At 49.6% G+C, this 15,227-nt stretch overlaps 2 protein-coding genes and 1 pseudogene across 3 annotated transcripts in view; 1 reads left to right on the top strand and 2 right to left on the bottom strand.

The window, feature by feature from the left end:
* LOC310823595 (glutamate--cysteine ligase regulatory subunit-like) overlaps nucleotides 1–8,291 on the bottom strand; it is a 21,103-nt pseudogene extending 12,812 nt beyond the window's left edge. Inside the window, exons 1-7 of the transcript in view lie at nucleotides 8,200–8,291; nucleotides 7,583–7,648; nucleotides 6,539–6,604; nucleotides 3,974–4,058; nucleotides 3,613–3,669; nucleotides 3,098–3,310; nucleotides 2,172–2,286 (exon numbers count right to left, since the gene is read on the bottom strand). The product of the transcript in view is annotated as a glutamate--cysteine ligase regulatory subunit-like (transcript). The remainder of the gene's footprint in view (nucleotides 1–2,171; nucleotides 2,287–3,097; nucleotides 3,311–3,612; nucleotides 3,670–3,973; nucleotides 4,059–6,538; nucleotides 6,605–7,582; nucleotides 7,649–8,199) is intronic.
* Nucleotides 1–15,227, top strand: part of LOC310823896 (uncharacterized protein) — a 427,663-nt gene that overhangs the window by 373,990 nt on the left and 38,446 nt on the right. The window lies entirely within an intron of this gene.
* Nucleotides 11,468–12,922, bottom strand: LOC310823952 (stonustoxin subunit beta-like; the record flags this gene model as incomplete). Its single annotated transcript, XM_083696894.1, has 2 exons — nucleotides 11,468–12,603; nucleotides 12,871–12,922. Coding segments are annotated over 2 exons (612 nt in total), but the record flags the coding sequence as incomplete, so codon positions are not given.

Raw genomic sequence — 15,227 nt, 5'->3', positions numbered from 1 at the left:
GTGGACTCTGCGGTGGTAGATGCTCTGCAGAGAGGGCAGTGGAGTCCTGGTGATTTTCTCAGCGTCTCCTAGGCCTGTCTGCACATTTGGGTTGTCATGACGTTGCTAAGGGAAGTGTTAACACTGGAAAGAAAACGTCCCCTTTGGTTCACACTAATGTTCTATTACACTAATGTTCTATTACACTAACGTTCTATTAAACTAACGTTCTATTACACTGTTCTATTACACTAATGTTCTATTACACTAATGTTCTATTACACTAATGTTCTATTACACTAATGTTCTATTAAACTAACGTTCTATTACACTGTTCTATTACACTAATGTTCTATTACACTAATGTTCTATTACACTAATGTTCTATTATACTAATGTTCTATTACACTAATGTTCTATTATACTAACGTTCTATTACACTGTTCTATTACACTAATGTTCTATTATACTAACGTTCTATTACACTGTTCTATTACACTAATGTTCTATTACACTAATGTTCTATTACACTAATGTTCTATTACACTGATGTTCTATTACACTAATGTTCTGTTACACTAATGTTCTATTACACTAATGTTCTATTACACTGTTCTATTAAACTAATGTTCTTTTACACTAATGTTCTATTACACTGTTCTATTAAACTAATGTTCTTTTACACTAATGTTCTATTACCCCTGGATACGATCTAGTGTGCCTAGAAACGAAACTCACTAACTTACCATGTTGTCAAACATGTTGGCACCGAACAGTCCCATAGAAATACATTCCTAACCCTAACAGTTCCATAGAAATACATTCCTAACCCTAACAGTCCCATAGAAATACATTCCTAACCCTAACAGTCCCATAGAAATACATTCCTAACCCTAACAGTCCCATAGAAATACATTCCCAACCCTAACAGTCCCATAGAAATACATTCCTAACCCTAACAGTCCCATAGAAATACATTCCTATCCCTAACAGTCCCATAGAAATACATTCCTATCCCTAACAGTCCCATAGAAATACATTGGAACATTTAAAAATGCATTTTGTTTTTACGCTGCTGAAACAATCCGGAGTGCCAGATGAGTGAAAGGTTCAACCACTGAAGAGGAAATCTTCTCACATGGTTCTGCTTTCCTCCATTGGCCTCATGTGTTGTGCTGTCGACAGTCGACCAACAGATGGCGCCATGCAGCGTGTTTCTGCTCTCTGTCAGTCGCTGGAAAACTGACGGAACAGATTTAATCCACCATCAACTCCATAAGCATTACATACATGACATCACATTACATACATGTGACTTAGCTACTAACCGTAGCTAAGTCTTTCAACTTAACCAAGGTGTCGTCCGCGCTACGCTAACCAGGCTAACCAAGGCTACACGATGCTACGCTAAGGCTACACTACACTATGCTAGCCTCGACTACACCAGACTATGCTATGCTACGCTACGCTACCCGGGTGGCGTGGACCAGGTAGCCCTTGGCCTTGATGATGCCGCAGCTCTTGACGATGATGGCGTAGCGCAGGACCCAGCGGAGGCGCCACGCCACGCCGACGCCGCGTCACAGCGGTCGCGGTCGGGGTCGCCGTGGGACGCCGTTGCTAACGCCGCGCTCTCACGGAGCGCCTCCTGGAAGCCCGCCGACGTGATGAGCTCTGGAAGACGACAGAGAGACAGACAGGTTAGAGAAAGACAGGTTAGGGGGAGAGAGACAGGTCAAAGACAGACAGACAGCTCAGAGGGAGAGGGGGGAGGGAGAGAGAGAGAGACAGGTTAGAGGGGAGACAGACATGTCAAAGACAGACAGATAGACAGACGGGTCAGAGAGAGAGAGACAGCGCCTCCTGGAAGCCCGCCGCCGAGATAAGCTCTGGAAGGAGAGAGAGAGAGAGAGAGACAGGTTAGAGGGAGAGACAGACATGGAAAGAGAGGGAGAGAGAGAGAGAGACAGGTTAGAGGGAGAGACAGACATGGAAAGAGAGGGAGGGAGAGAGAGAGACAGGTCAGAGAGAGACAGACAGCTCAGATGAAGAGGGAGGTTAGGTTAGAGGGGGGACAGACAGGTCAGAGAGAGACAGACAGGTCAGGGACAGAGAGAGAGAAAGAGAGACAGACAGACAGACACCCCCAGACAAATTGATCACAGACAGACAGATCACAGACAGACACCCACCTTTGGGGTCGTTGTGGGTCAGTAGCTGGACCCCCGCCTGCTTGGCATACGCCGTCAGATCGGGGGGCATCACACAACAGGACGCCAGGTTGACCTGGTTGCTGATGGGCTTCACCTTGGATACGGGAGAGAGAGAGACAGGTCAGAGAGACAGACAGGTCAGGGACAGAGAGACAGACAGGCCATCAGATCGGGGGGCATCACAGAACAGGACGCCAGGTTGACCTGGTTACTGGTGGGCTTCACCTTGGATACGGAAGAGAGAGAGACAGGTCAAGGAGAGACAGACAGGTCAGGGACAGAGAGACATACAGGCCATCAGATCGGGGGGCATCACACAACAGGACGCCAGGTTGACCTGATTACTGGTGGTCTTCACCTTGGATACGGGGGAGAGAGAGAGAGAGAGAGAGAGACAGGTCAGGGACAGACAGACAGGTCAGGGAGAGAGAGAGACAGACAGACAGACACTGTTAACTGCTTGGTTGGGACAGAGAGAGAGAGACAGGACAGGGACAGAGAGAAAGAGAGAGAGAGAAAGAGAGACAGACAGTTGGCGTACGCACTCAGTTTGACCTGGTTACTGGTGGGGTTTCACCTTGGACATGGAGAGAGAGACAGACAGGTCAGGGAGAGACAGATACCCCCAGCACAGGACAGACAGACAGACAGTTCAGAGACAGAGACAGACACCCACCTGGGCCCAGTCGTAGCGCTCCTCCAGGAGGCCCTTGTCCAGGACAGACAGACAGATCAGACAGACAGACACCCACCTGGTCCCAGTCGTACAACTCCTCCAGGAGGCCCTTGTCCAGGACAGACAGACAGGTCAGGGATAGAGCGAGAGAGAGAGAGAGACAGACAGACAGACACACACACCGTCCAGGACAAACAGACAGGCCAGAGAAAGACAGACAGACACCCACCTGGGCCCAGTTGTGCAGCTCCTCCAGGAGGCCCTTGTCCAGGTCCGACGTCCCGATGGCGACCACCTTCCCGGACGCCACCAGCGTTTCCAAGAAAACCCAAGCCGGCTGCAGGTCCGAGAGGGTCTGGGGGGCGTGGTCGGCCCCCGGGGGGGGGGGGGGCGGGCGCCAGGATGACCGAGTCGAGTTGGGAGAGGGCGAGAGTGAGACAGGCTGTTGGGGGGGAGGGAGACAGGTTAGGGAGAGAAAGACAGGTTAGAGGTCCGAGAGGGTCTGGGTGTGGGGGGGGGGGGGGGGGATGTTGTCCTCCTGGTCGACAGGGCGAGGGTGAGACAGGCTGTGGAGGAGAGAGACAAACAGGTAAAGAGAGAGACAGACAGGCAGGCAGCCAAACAGACAGACAGCCAAACAGGCAGACAGACAGACAGGCAGACAGCCAGCCAGCCAGCCAAACAAACAGACAGACAAGCAGACAGCCAAACAGGCAGACAGACAGACAAACAGGCAGGACTCACCCATGTCGACAGCCTGCCTGATGGACGACTGGTCCGACTCGCACAGGAACAGCTTGACTGCAACGACAACGTTAGCGTTGGATAGCCTGGGTTAGCCTGTGTTAGCATGTGCTGGTGTCATTTGTTAGCCTGTGTTAACGTGTGGTCGCGTCGTGTGTAATCATGGGCTGGTATCGTTTGTTAGCCCTGGGTTAGCGTGTGTTATCGTGGTGCGTGTGAGCCGGTGTTAGCATGCACTAGCATTTATTAGCATGTGTTATCGTGGTGTGTGTTAGCGTGCGTGAGCCTGTCTTAGCCTGCGTTAACCTGTCTTACCCTGCATTAGCGTAGCGTTAGCCTGCGTTAGCTTGTCGTAGCGTACCAGACACCTTCAGCTCCTCCCTCTCCTCCGGTGTGATGGTGGCCTCGGCCGCCTGGGGGGTGGAGCAGTCCAGGACGTCAGACTCCTGGAGAGACAGACAGGTTAGAGACAGACAGGTTAGAGAAAGACAGGTGAGAGAGAGACAGGTAAACAGACAGACAGGTTAGAGAGAGAGAGACAGACAGGTCAGAGAGAGAGAGACAGACAAGCATGATGGTGGCCTCGGCCGCATGGGGGGTGGAGCAGTCCAGGACGTCAGACTCCTGGAGAGACAGACAGGTCAGAGAGAGAGACACAGGTAAACAGACAGACAGGTTAGAGAGAGAGAGACAAGTTAGAGACAGACAGACAGAGAGACAGACAGGCGTGATGGCCTCGGCCGCCTGGGGGGTGGAACAGTCTAGGACGTCAGACTCCTGGAGAGACAGACAGGTCTGAGAGACAGACAGGTTCAGGACAGACAGATTACAGAAAGACAGCCAGGCGTGCCTGGGAGGGGGGAGCAGTCCAGGTTAGAGACAGACCAGACTAGTCGAACTAGAGAGAGGGAGAGAAAGAGAGAGAGATTAGCTGACCTCAGCAGAACCTCCCTCCCTCCCTGTTCAACCCTCCCCCCCAAACCTGCCTCCCCCCCGTCTCCCTGCCTGTGTGTGTGTCTGTGTGAGTGTGTCTGTGTATGTCTGTGTGAGTGTGTGTGTGTGTGTCTGTGTGTATGTGAGTGTGTGTGTGTCTTCCTCTCTCTCTCCCTGTCTCAGGAGCACCCACCCACACACACACACACACACACACACACACACACACACACACGTTGTCACTTGACTCACTAAACATTGACGCCTCTGGGCATGTGTGTGTATGTGTGAGTGTCTGTGTGAGTGTGTGTCTGTCTGTGTGAGTGTGCGTATGTGTGAGTGTGTGTGTGTGTCTCCCTCTCTCTCTCCCTGTCTCAGGAGCACCCACCCACACACACACACACACACACACACACACACGTTGTCACTTGACTCACTAAACATTGACGCCTCTGGGCATGTGTGTGTGTGTCTGTGTGTGTCTGTGTGAGTGAGTGTGTGTGTGAGTGTGTGTGTGTGTGTGTCTGTGTGTTGTGATGGCCCAGCCGGTGAGCAGTGCCCCACAGAGACACCTGGTGGCCACAAGGGGGAGGCAAAGGCAGCCATGGGGTGTCGTGCTGGATGGGAGGTACTATCCCAGTTCTATGTCCTGGAGACTCCGCCACCAATCAGATGACTCAGCTCACCGCTCACAGGTGCGCTGAGTCAGCTCGGCGATCCTGAGGCCTTTTAAACTCCCCAGGACAAGCTGAAGACAGACTGGCTGGAGGAACGAGTCGAGACCAGACACCCGCTAAGCCAGTCTCATAAGCCAAACGGGAGAGAAAGCCTGGAAGACGGAGAGGAACCCCCCAACCGACCGGAGGAAGAGGTCAGTGAAAGGGACCCGATATCCCACTAACTTTGGCCTGTCTCTCTCTCTCTCTCTCTGACGACAAGAAGAACCCGGCAGAGCGCCGTAGCGCCAACCGCCAACCCGGTGAAGATTTGAGTTGCCTTTCGCCTCTCCCTTTTCCCCGCACCTTAGAAATAAAACCCTACGTTGATTTCACCGCAACCCCTGTTTCCGCCTGTTTCTATTCTCATTGGTTGACCCGCTGTTGCGCCTGTCGACCAGGCTCCCACAGTGTGTCTGTGTGAGTGAGTGTGTGTGTCTGTGTGAGTGTGTCTGTCTGTCTATCTGTGTGTGTGTGTGTGTGTGTGTGTCTCCCTCTCTCTCTCTCACACACACACGTTGTCACTTGACTCACTAAACATTGACGCCTCTGGGCGCGCGTGTGTGTGGGTGTGCGTGTGTGTGTGGAGCATCCAGAGAGAGACGAAGTAAAGGAGGGAGGGAAGGAAGGAAGGTAGGAAGGAAGGGAGGGAGGGAAGGAAGGAAGGAAGGAAGAGAGGGATGAGTCTCACCTTCTCCTCCGCCGACAGTAAGGAAAGAAGAGAGGAAACAGGAAAGGAGGGAAGGGAAGGAGGGAGGGAAGGAGGGAGGGAAGGAGAGAGAGAGAGAGAGACAGGAGGGAGGGAGGGAGGGAGGGGAGAAGGAGGGGAGAAGGAGGGAGAGAGAGAGACAGGAGGGAGGGAGGGAGAGAGAGAGACAGGAGGGAGGGAAGGAGGGAGAGAGGGAGAGAGACAGGAGGGAGGGAGGGAGGGAGAGACAGGAGGGAAGGAAGGAAGGAAGACAGGAAAGGAGGGAGAGAAGGAGGGAGGGAAGGAGGGAGAGACAGGAGGGAGAGAAGGAGAGAGAGACAGGAGGGAGGGAGGGAGAGAAGGGGGGAGGGAAGGAGAGAGAGAGAGAGACAGGAGGGAGGGAGAGAAGGAAAGAAGGAGGGAGGGAGGGAGGGAGAGAGACAGGAGGGAGGGAAGGAGGGAGGGAGAGAGACAGGAGGGAGGGAGAGACAGGAGGGAAGGAAGTAAGGAAGACAAGAAAGGAGGGAAGGAAGAGAGAGACAGGAAAGGAGGGAGGGAGGGAGGGAGAGAAGAGAGGGATGAGTCTCACCTTCTCCCCGGCCGACGGCGTCTCAGAGGACCAGTCACTCAGCATGGCGCGGATACAGTCCTGGAGCTACGGCAACAACAGACAGACAGGTCAGATGGAGAGACAGACAGGTCAGAGACAAACAGACAGACAGACAGACAGGTCAGAGACTGACAGACAGACAGACAGAGGGACAGACAGGTCAGAGACAGACAGACAGACAGTGTGAGTGTGTGTGTGTATGTCTGTGTGAGTGTGTGTGTGTGTGTGTATGTCTGTGTGAGTGTGTGTGTGTCTGTGTGTGTGTGTGTGTGTGTGTGTGTGTGTGTGTGTGTATGTGAGTGTGTATGTGTCTCCCTCTCTCTCTCCCTGTCTCAGGAGCACCCACACACACACACACACACACGTTGTCACTTGACTCACTAAACATTGACGCGCGTGTGTGTGTGTGTGTGTGTGTGTGTGTGTGTCTGTGTGTGTGTGTGTGTGTGTCTCCCTCTCTCTCACACACACACACATTGTCACTTGACTCACTAAACATTGACGCCTCTGGGCGCGCGTGTGTGTGGGTGTGCGTGTGTGTGTGTGTGTGTGGAGCATCCAGAGAGAGACGAAGGAAGGAAGGAAGGAAGGAAGGAAGGAAGAGAGGGATGAGTCTCACCTTCTCCTCCGCCGACAGTAAGGAAAGAAGACAGGAAACAGGAAAGGAGGGAAGGGAATGAGGGAGAGAAGGAGAGAGAGAGAGAGAGACAGGAGGGAGGGAGGGAGGGAGGGAGGGGAGAAGGAGGGGAGAAGGAGGGAGAGAGAGAGACAGGAGGGAGGGAGGGAGGGAGGGAGGGAGGGGAGAAGGAGGGGAGAAGGAGGGAGAGAGAGAGACAGGAGGGAGGGAAGGAGGGAGAGAGGGAGAGAGACAGGAGGGAGGGAGGGAGAGACAGGAGGGAAGGAAGGAAGGAAGACAGGAAAGGAGGGAAAGAAGAGAGAGACAGGAGGAAAGGAGGGAGGGAAGGAGGGAGAGAGAGAGAGACAGGAAAGGAGGGAGGGAGAGAAGAGAGGGATGAGTCTCACCTTCTCCCCGGCCGACGGCGTCTCGGAGGACCAGTCACTCAGCGTGGCGCGGATACAGTCCTGGAGCTACGGCAACAACAGACAGACAGGTCAGATGGAGAGACAGACAGGTCAGAGAGAAACAGACAGACAGACAGATAGACAGACAGATAAGACAGAGGGACAGACAGGTCAGAGACAGCATGGCGCGGATACAATCCTGGAGCTGGAGGGCAACAAAAGACATACAGGTCAGACAGACAGACAGAGAGAGACAGGTCAGATAGAGAGACAGACAGGTCAGAGACAGCGTGGCGCGGATATAATCCTGGAGCTGAACGGCAACAACAGGTCAGACAGACAGACAGAAAATGACAATAAAACGACATATTTAGTATTTATTTAATCACATTCATAATACACACACACACACGGTCAGTTCGTTAGAGCCAGTTAGCATTCGCCTTTAGCACCCCGTCAACACTGCACTCTGTAGGTAAATTCGTTAGCCCCGTTAGCATTAGCCTTTAGCACCCCGTCAACACTGCACTCGGTAGGTAAATTCGTTAGCTTCGTTAGCCCCGTTAGCATTAGCCTCTAGCCTCCCGACCCCCCCCCCCCCCCCCCGCCCTTCTTACCTCCTCACTCGGGGACGACGGACACTTCTTCTTCAGCCGGCTCCGGTTGACGAGGTTCCCGGTGTGGAGGTTGAGCGTCGTGGCCCGGGTCAGAAACGAGGTCCGGGTACCGGTACCAGAGGAGCCGCCGGAGGAGACGGTCCCAGAGCCGCCGGAGGAGCCGGTCACAGAGCCGCCGGAGGAGCCGGTCCCAGAGCCGCCGGAGGAGACGGTCCCAGAGCCGCCGGAGGAGCCGGTCCCAGAGCCGCCGGAGAAGTCGGTCCCAGAGCTGCTGGAGGAGCCGGTATAGGAGACGGTACCACCGGGGGAGACGGTCCCAGAGGACCCGCTACGAGTACCAGAGGAGCCGCCGGTGTCGGTGGTTTCCATGGTGTCTGTCTCCCCTTCTCTCGTAAAGAAGAAGTAAATGTCGTAAAGATATAATAATAATAATAATAATAATAATAAAAAGATATCGTAAAATGAGGGAGGGGTGGGGTTGTCTAGCAACGAGGAACAGTTGGTGGGTTTGAGGGAATGTCGTAAAGGAAAAGAAAATGTCGGAAAGGGACGGGATATGGTGGGTTACCTAGCAACGAGGGGGTGGGGAGAGTGTGTGTGTGGTTTGAAGGACTGTCGTAAAAATATTTTTTCAAAACAAATACGAACGGTGGAGGGAAAGGGGGGGGGTTGCCTAGCAACGAGGGGGTGGGTTTGAAGGAATGTCGAGTAATGATGACACGACGCGTTTCCACACACACACACACACACGGTCAGTTCGTTAGAGCCAGTTAGCATTAGCCTTTAGCACCCCGTCAACACTGCACTCGGTAGGTAAATTGGTTAGCTTCGTTAGTTAGCCCCGTTAGCATTAGCCTCAGAGCCGGTAGAGGAGACGGTACCACCGGGGGAGACGGTCCCAGAGGACCCGCTACGAGTACCAGAGGAGCCGCCGGTGTCGGTGGTGGTGGTGGTTTCCATGGTGTCTGTCTCCCCTTCTCTCGTAAAGAAGAAGTAAATGTCGTAAAGATATAATAATAATAATAATAATAATAATAATAATAATAATAATAATAATAATAGTAAATGTCGTAAAATAAGGGAGGTTGGTGTGTTTGAGGGAATGTCGTAAAGGAAAAGAAAATGTCGGAAAGGGACGGGATATGGTGGGTTACCTAGCAACGAGGGGGTGGGGAGAGTGTGTGGTTTGAAGGAGTTTCATAAAACATTTTTTTCTAAAAAATGTCGTAAAATACGAACGGTGGAGGGAAAAGGGGGGGGGTTGCCTAGCAACGAGGAGGTGGGTTTGAAGAGCCAAACTACATGGTTCTACTAGCCCTAGGGTTAGGGTCAGGGTTAAGGGTTAGGGTTAAAGTTAACTCATCCCCTAGGGTTAGGGTTAGGGTCAGGGTTTAGGGTTAGGGTCAGGGTCAGGGTTAGAGTTAGGGTTAGGGTCAGGGTCAGAGTCAGGTTCAGGGTTAGGGTCAGAGTCAGGGTCAGGGTCAGGGTTAGAGTCAGGGTTAGGGTCAAGGTTAACTCGTCTCCTAGGCCTGTCTGCACATTTGGGTTGTCATGACGTTGCTAAGTGAAGTGTTAACACTGGAAAGAAAACGTCCCCTTTGGTTTCCACTGATGTTCTATTATACTAATTTTCTATTATACTAAGATTATATTACACTGATGTTCTATTACACTGTTCTATTACATAAATGTTCTATTATACTAATATTCTATTATACTAATGTTCTATTACACTAATGTTCTATTACATAAATGTTCTATTACACTAATGTTCTATTACACTGATGTTCTATTACACTAATGTTCTATTACACTAATGTTCTATTATACTAATGTTCTATTACACTAATGTTCTATTACACTAATGTTCTATTATACTAATGTTCTATTACACTGATGTTCTATTACACTGTTCTATTACACTGATGTTCTATTACACTAATGTTCTAATACACTGATGTTCTATTACACTGTTCTATTACACTGATGTTCTATTACACTGATGTTCTATTACACTGATGTTCTATTACACTAATGTTCTATTATACTAATGTTCTATTACACTGATGTTCTATTACACTGTTCTATTACACTGATGTTCTATTACACTGATGTTCTATTACACTGATGTTCTATTACACTGTTCTATTACACTAATGTTCTATTACACTGTTCTATTACACTGTTCTATTACACTAATGTTCTATTACACTAATGTTCTAATACACTGATGTTCTATTACACTGTTCTATTACACTGATGTTCTATTACACTGATGTTCTATTACACTGTTCCATTATAAAAGATCTGTTATGTTATAAAGAATATTTCAGGTTCAATTTCTGGGTTTTTAGGATTCAGTGCTTATTGCTAACTGGCTGGATTCTAATCTCTCTGTTGTTGTAATACTAGTAAATGACCACCAGGTGGTGCCCCCATCTGAAGGCTAGAGGTCTGGGGGATAGGGGTCTGGGGGTCTGGGGGTCTGGAGGTCTGGGGGTCTGGGGTCAGAGGTACTGCAGGGGACAGGTGAAGTCTTCTCATGAGAGCCATGCCTCCCATGGCAGGGAGCGGTACTGCAGGAGACAGGTGAAGTCTTCTCATGAGAGCCATGCCTCCCATGGCAGGGAGCAGTACTGCAGGGACAGGTGAAGTCTTCTCATGAGAGCCATGCCTCCCATGGCAGGGAGAGGTACTGCAGGGGACAGGTGAAGTCTTCTCATGAGAGCCATGCCTCCCATGGCCGGGAGCGGTACTGCAGGGGACAGGTGAAGTCTTCTCATGAGAGCCATGCCTCCCATGGCAGGGGGCGGTACTGCAGGGGACAGGTGAAGTCTTCTCATGAGAGCCATGCCTCCCATGGCCGGGAGCGGTACTGCAGGGGACAGGTGAAGTCTTCTCATGAGAGCCATGCCTCCCATGGCAGGGGGCGGTACTGCAGGGGACAGGTGAAGTCTTCTCATGAGAGCCATGCCTACCACAGCCCACAGACAGAGAGGAGAAAAGCAGCCTGCACCTTGGCTGCCCCTCACAATGTCACATGATGCATAGATATTACTGTACTAGATGATTACTATGTAAAAATGAAGGAATGCATAGAAAGCGAAGTTCAGAACATGTACAGCGCCTTCTGAAGGTATTCAGACCCCTTCACTTTTTACACATTTTCTTGTGTTATAGAGTAAATTTGAAATGGATTCAATTTAAAGAATTTGCCATCAATCCACACACAATACCCCAGAATGACAAAGCGAAAACACGATTTTTGACATTTCAGTACATTTATTAAAAGTGAAATACAAAAATACCTCATGGACAGAAATATTCAGACTTTTTGCTTTGACAGTCTTAAAATTAGTTAAAATGCAAAAATGTCATCAACAAATCACTCAATAAGTTGAATTGAGTACATCTTAATGCAAGGATAATAATTCATGTCATTTCGGAATGAATATCTTTGTTTTTATAGGGTCTCTGATTTGCATAGGAATCAATTACACACTGTGTAGATTAGGATGTTCCGAAGACACTGTCCATGTTGTACTGACAGAGAAGGAGAGCTGTCTTCACATCCACTCCCTGCTATCTTACACACAGCAACATAATCCAGCATCACAACTCAAACACCCAATCTAACCAACTCTTATATACATACAGACACTCTCTCCTGTGTTATTCTCAGAGTTCATCATCAGTCTGATTTGATCATCTAATCATTCATCTGGATTGTTTCACTATCAGTTGCATTTCCTACTTCTGCTTTGTCAGTCTATTGCACTTTTTCACACATTTCACAATGAGCAAATAACCATCTGGTTCTCATCAACGGCTGTAGCCCTAAACACTACATACAGTGTGATCTCCCTGAGACTAGTTTCCACAGGGTCACTGAACAGCCATCGCTCCAAAGCCTAAACCCTGGGTAGAGGGGCTCAGTGAATGTGGAGTGGAATGTGTGCAGGAGGGTCCGTGTGTCAGAGGAGACCCTGTAGAAGGACAGAGTGCCGGCCGGCCAGTCCAGATACACTCCTACTCTGTGGGAGCCAGAGGAGGGGACAGGTATGACAGTCTTCTTATTATTGTGCCAGGCGGAGTAAATGTTACCAGAGCAGCTCAGACTCCAGGACTTGTCATTGTTTCCCAACACACAGTCAACATCCCATCCTCTCTTGCTGATTCCTTTATATGTCACTCCTATACCAGCCTCTCTCCCACTCCACTCTACCTCCCAGTAACGGCGCCCAGTCAGACCCTCTCTACACAGCACTTGGTCCCAGTAGTCAAATCTCTCTGGGTGATCAGGATACAGCTGCTTCTTTCTCCCCCGTGTCACCTTTCTGTTCTCCTCAGACAGAGAGAGGCGTCTGTCTGCTGTGTTTGGGTCCAGTGTGAGCTCACAGGCATCTGATTGAGAGGGCAAAAATAATCATCAAATCAATATAAATGAATAACTTACAATACTCACAATGTGATCTTGTTATGGCAACATTATTTTTTTCACAAAATATTAATGATTAATTGAAAATGTTTTAAAAGGGATACAACTAATTCACATTTGCTAATATTTTAGATTTACATATGAATACAATACTGGTGCTCTGTTTGAACTCTGCTGTACCCTGGTTCTTGAGTAATATCACAGTCCTATTCTCTACAGCGGTGGTGACTTACATTTGATCAGCCCAGGTTTGAGCCTGCACTCTCCACCATGGTCCACACTATATCAACCACAGAAGAACCCACAGAGGTTGGATGACACACTCACGATCATGTGGAAAATAGATACAGTGCATTAATCTCATTGATATGTCCAGCCACATATTCAGTCTTTACCTGAGTGTCTGTAGTTTACAGAGTGGATCTTTCTGTACAGCAGAGAGCAGAGACAGTCCTGAGTCTCCTGGGTGATTGTAGCTGAGGTCCAGCTCTCTCAGGTGGGAGGGCTTAGACCTCAGAGCTGAAGCCAGAGAAACACAGCCTTCCTCTGGGACTCCACAGCCTGACAACCTGGGGAAATAGTGTCACTCCATCTGATATCAAGAATCTGATTATTCCTCTCTAATGTACATGTGCAGCTTTAAATCCTCTTCATTTGGCAGTTGAAAGGCCACATGTGAATGAGGAATACAAATAAATACATGCAGCCAAACCATCACTGTGGTGTAAGAATTCAAGAGTGAGAGTTATAGTTGCTCTCAACAGGGGAGCAAGCAATATGTTAGATTGGTTAGTGAATTATTGTGGAGCCCCATCAGCTGATCTCAGGCCAGATTGGTGAGGAATTGTCGAAAGAAACGTTATTGAGAGAGTGAACCCCCCCCCCCCCCCTACCCCACCACACACACACACGCACACGCACACGCACACACACACACACACATTATATAGTAATTGATTGGAAGATAATGTACACTGTCTGTCTCAATCATTGAGCCTTTCTGTTCAAGTATGATTGATTCCATAGAATGATAATGTAACACACTTAGGAATGATGTGTCTGACAACAAGAATAGTCTGAGACCTCACCTCAGTGTCTGTAGTTGACAGTGTGGACTCCTCAGTCCAGCAGAGAGCACCTTCACCCCCCCGTCACCTAGATCATTATTACTGAGGTCCAGCTCTCTCAGGTGGCAGGAGTCTGAGCTGAGAGCTGAGGCCAACGCTTCACAGCATCTCACTGTGAGGTGACATCCATTCAGCCTGAATGAGGAATACAAATAAATACATGAAGCCAAACGATCATTGTGGTGCAAGAATTTATGAGTGAGAGTTATAGTTGCTCTCAACAGTGGACCAAGGATACATGTATTTGCTAGCTATTGGGTTAGTGCAGTATTATGTGAGCTGATCTAAGGCCAGGTGGGTCAGGAATTGAGGATGGAAACATATTCACTGGGTGCAGACAGAGCAGCCCCCCCTGCCACCACACGCACGCACGCACGCACACACACGCACACACGCGCACACACGCACACACGCACACACACACACACACACACACACACACACACATTATATCAGAATTGATTGGAAGATAATGTACATTGTCTGTCTCAATTATTGACCATTTCTGTGCAAGTATCATTGATTCCATACAATGATAATGTAACAGACACTCAGGAATGATGTGTCTGACAACAAGAACAGTCTGAGACCTCACCTCAGTGTCTGTAGTTGACAGTGTGGACTCCCCAGTCCAGCAGATCTCACGGTATTGCGTCGATAAAGATGTCTGGAACGCCGGAGCCGATGTCCAAAAGTTGTCGTCGGCTGTACGATATGGACGCTAAACTGTTTTTAGCGAGAATACTTGAAATAAACACGCAAATAGCCACTAATTCAGCGAGGCAGCGGGCTTCGCGATGTATGCGCGCCGCCATCTTGGTACACGCCCTCCCTGCGTGATTGGTGGATTTGGTAGCAGGCTAGGTTGAGTCGCTCAGACGCTGCCTTTTGATTGGTCGATTCGCACGTCCGTCTTCTTCGCCACACGTGTTGTCGGTATTGACAAACATTTCAGTGACATGCGCGCGATGCAGTGCTAATATTAGCATGTAGCCTACTTCACTGGATAAGAATACAACAATAGCATTTAGCATACTCCACCGGCTATGAATGCAACGTTAGCATGCAGCCTACTCCATTGGATAACCCTACTACGTTAACATGGAACATACTCCACTGGATATCAAAACCAAGATGGCGGCGCGCATGCGTCGCGCGCATGTCACTGTCACTGAAATGATTGCAACCTGATGTGGTGTGTGTGGGAGGGAGCTGAGAGGGATGTAGGGTGGAGCATTACTCTCTCTCACACACACACACACACACACACACACACACACACACACACACACACACACACACACACACACACACACACACACACACACACACACACACACACACACACGCACGCACGCACGCACGCACACACACACACACACACACCACTCCACCGACAGTTGCAGAGACACAGAACAAGGAAGTGTTCCCGCCTACAAGCACAAACACTTCTAGGAAAACAA

This window comes from Argentina silus (genome assembly GCF_951799395.1).
Source record: "Argentina silus genome assembly, chromosome: Y".
NCBI lineage: Eukaryota > Metazoa > Chordata > Actinopteri > Argentiniformes > Argentinidae > Argentina > Argentina silus.
Note: the sequence above shows the minus strand (reverse complement) of the source record. Positions and strands in the feature narration are given on the sequence as shown.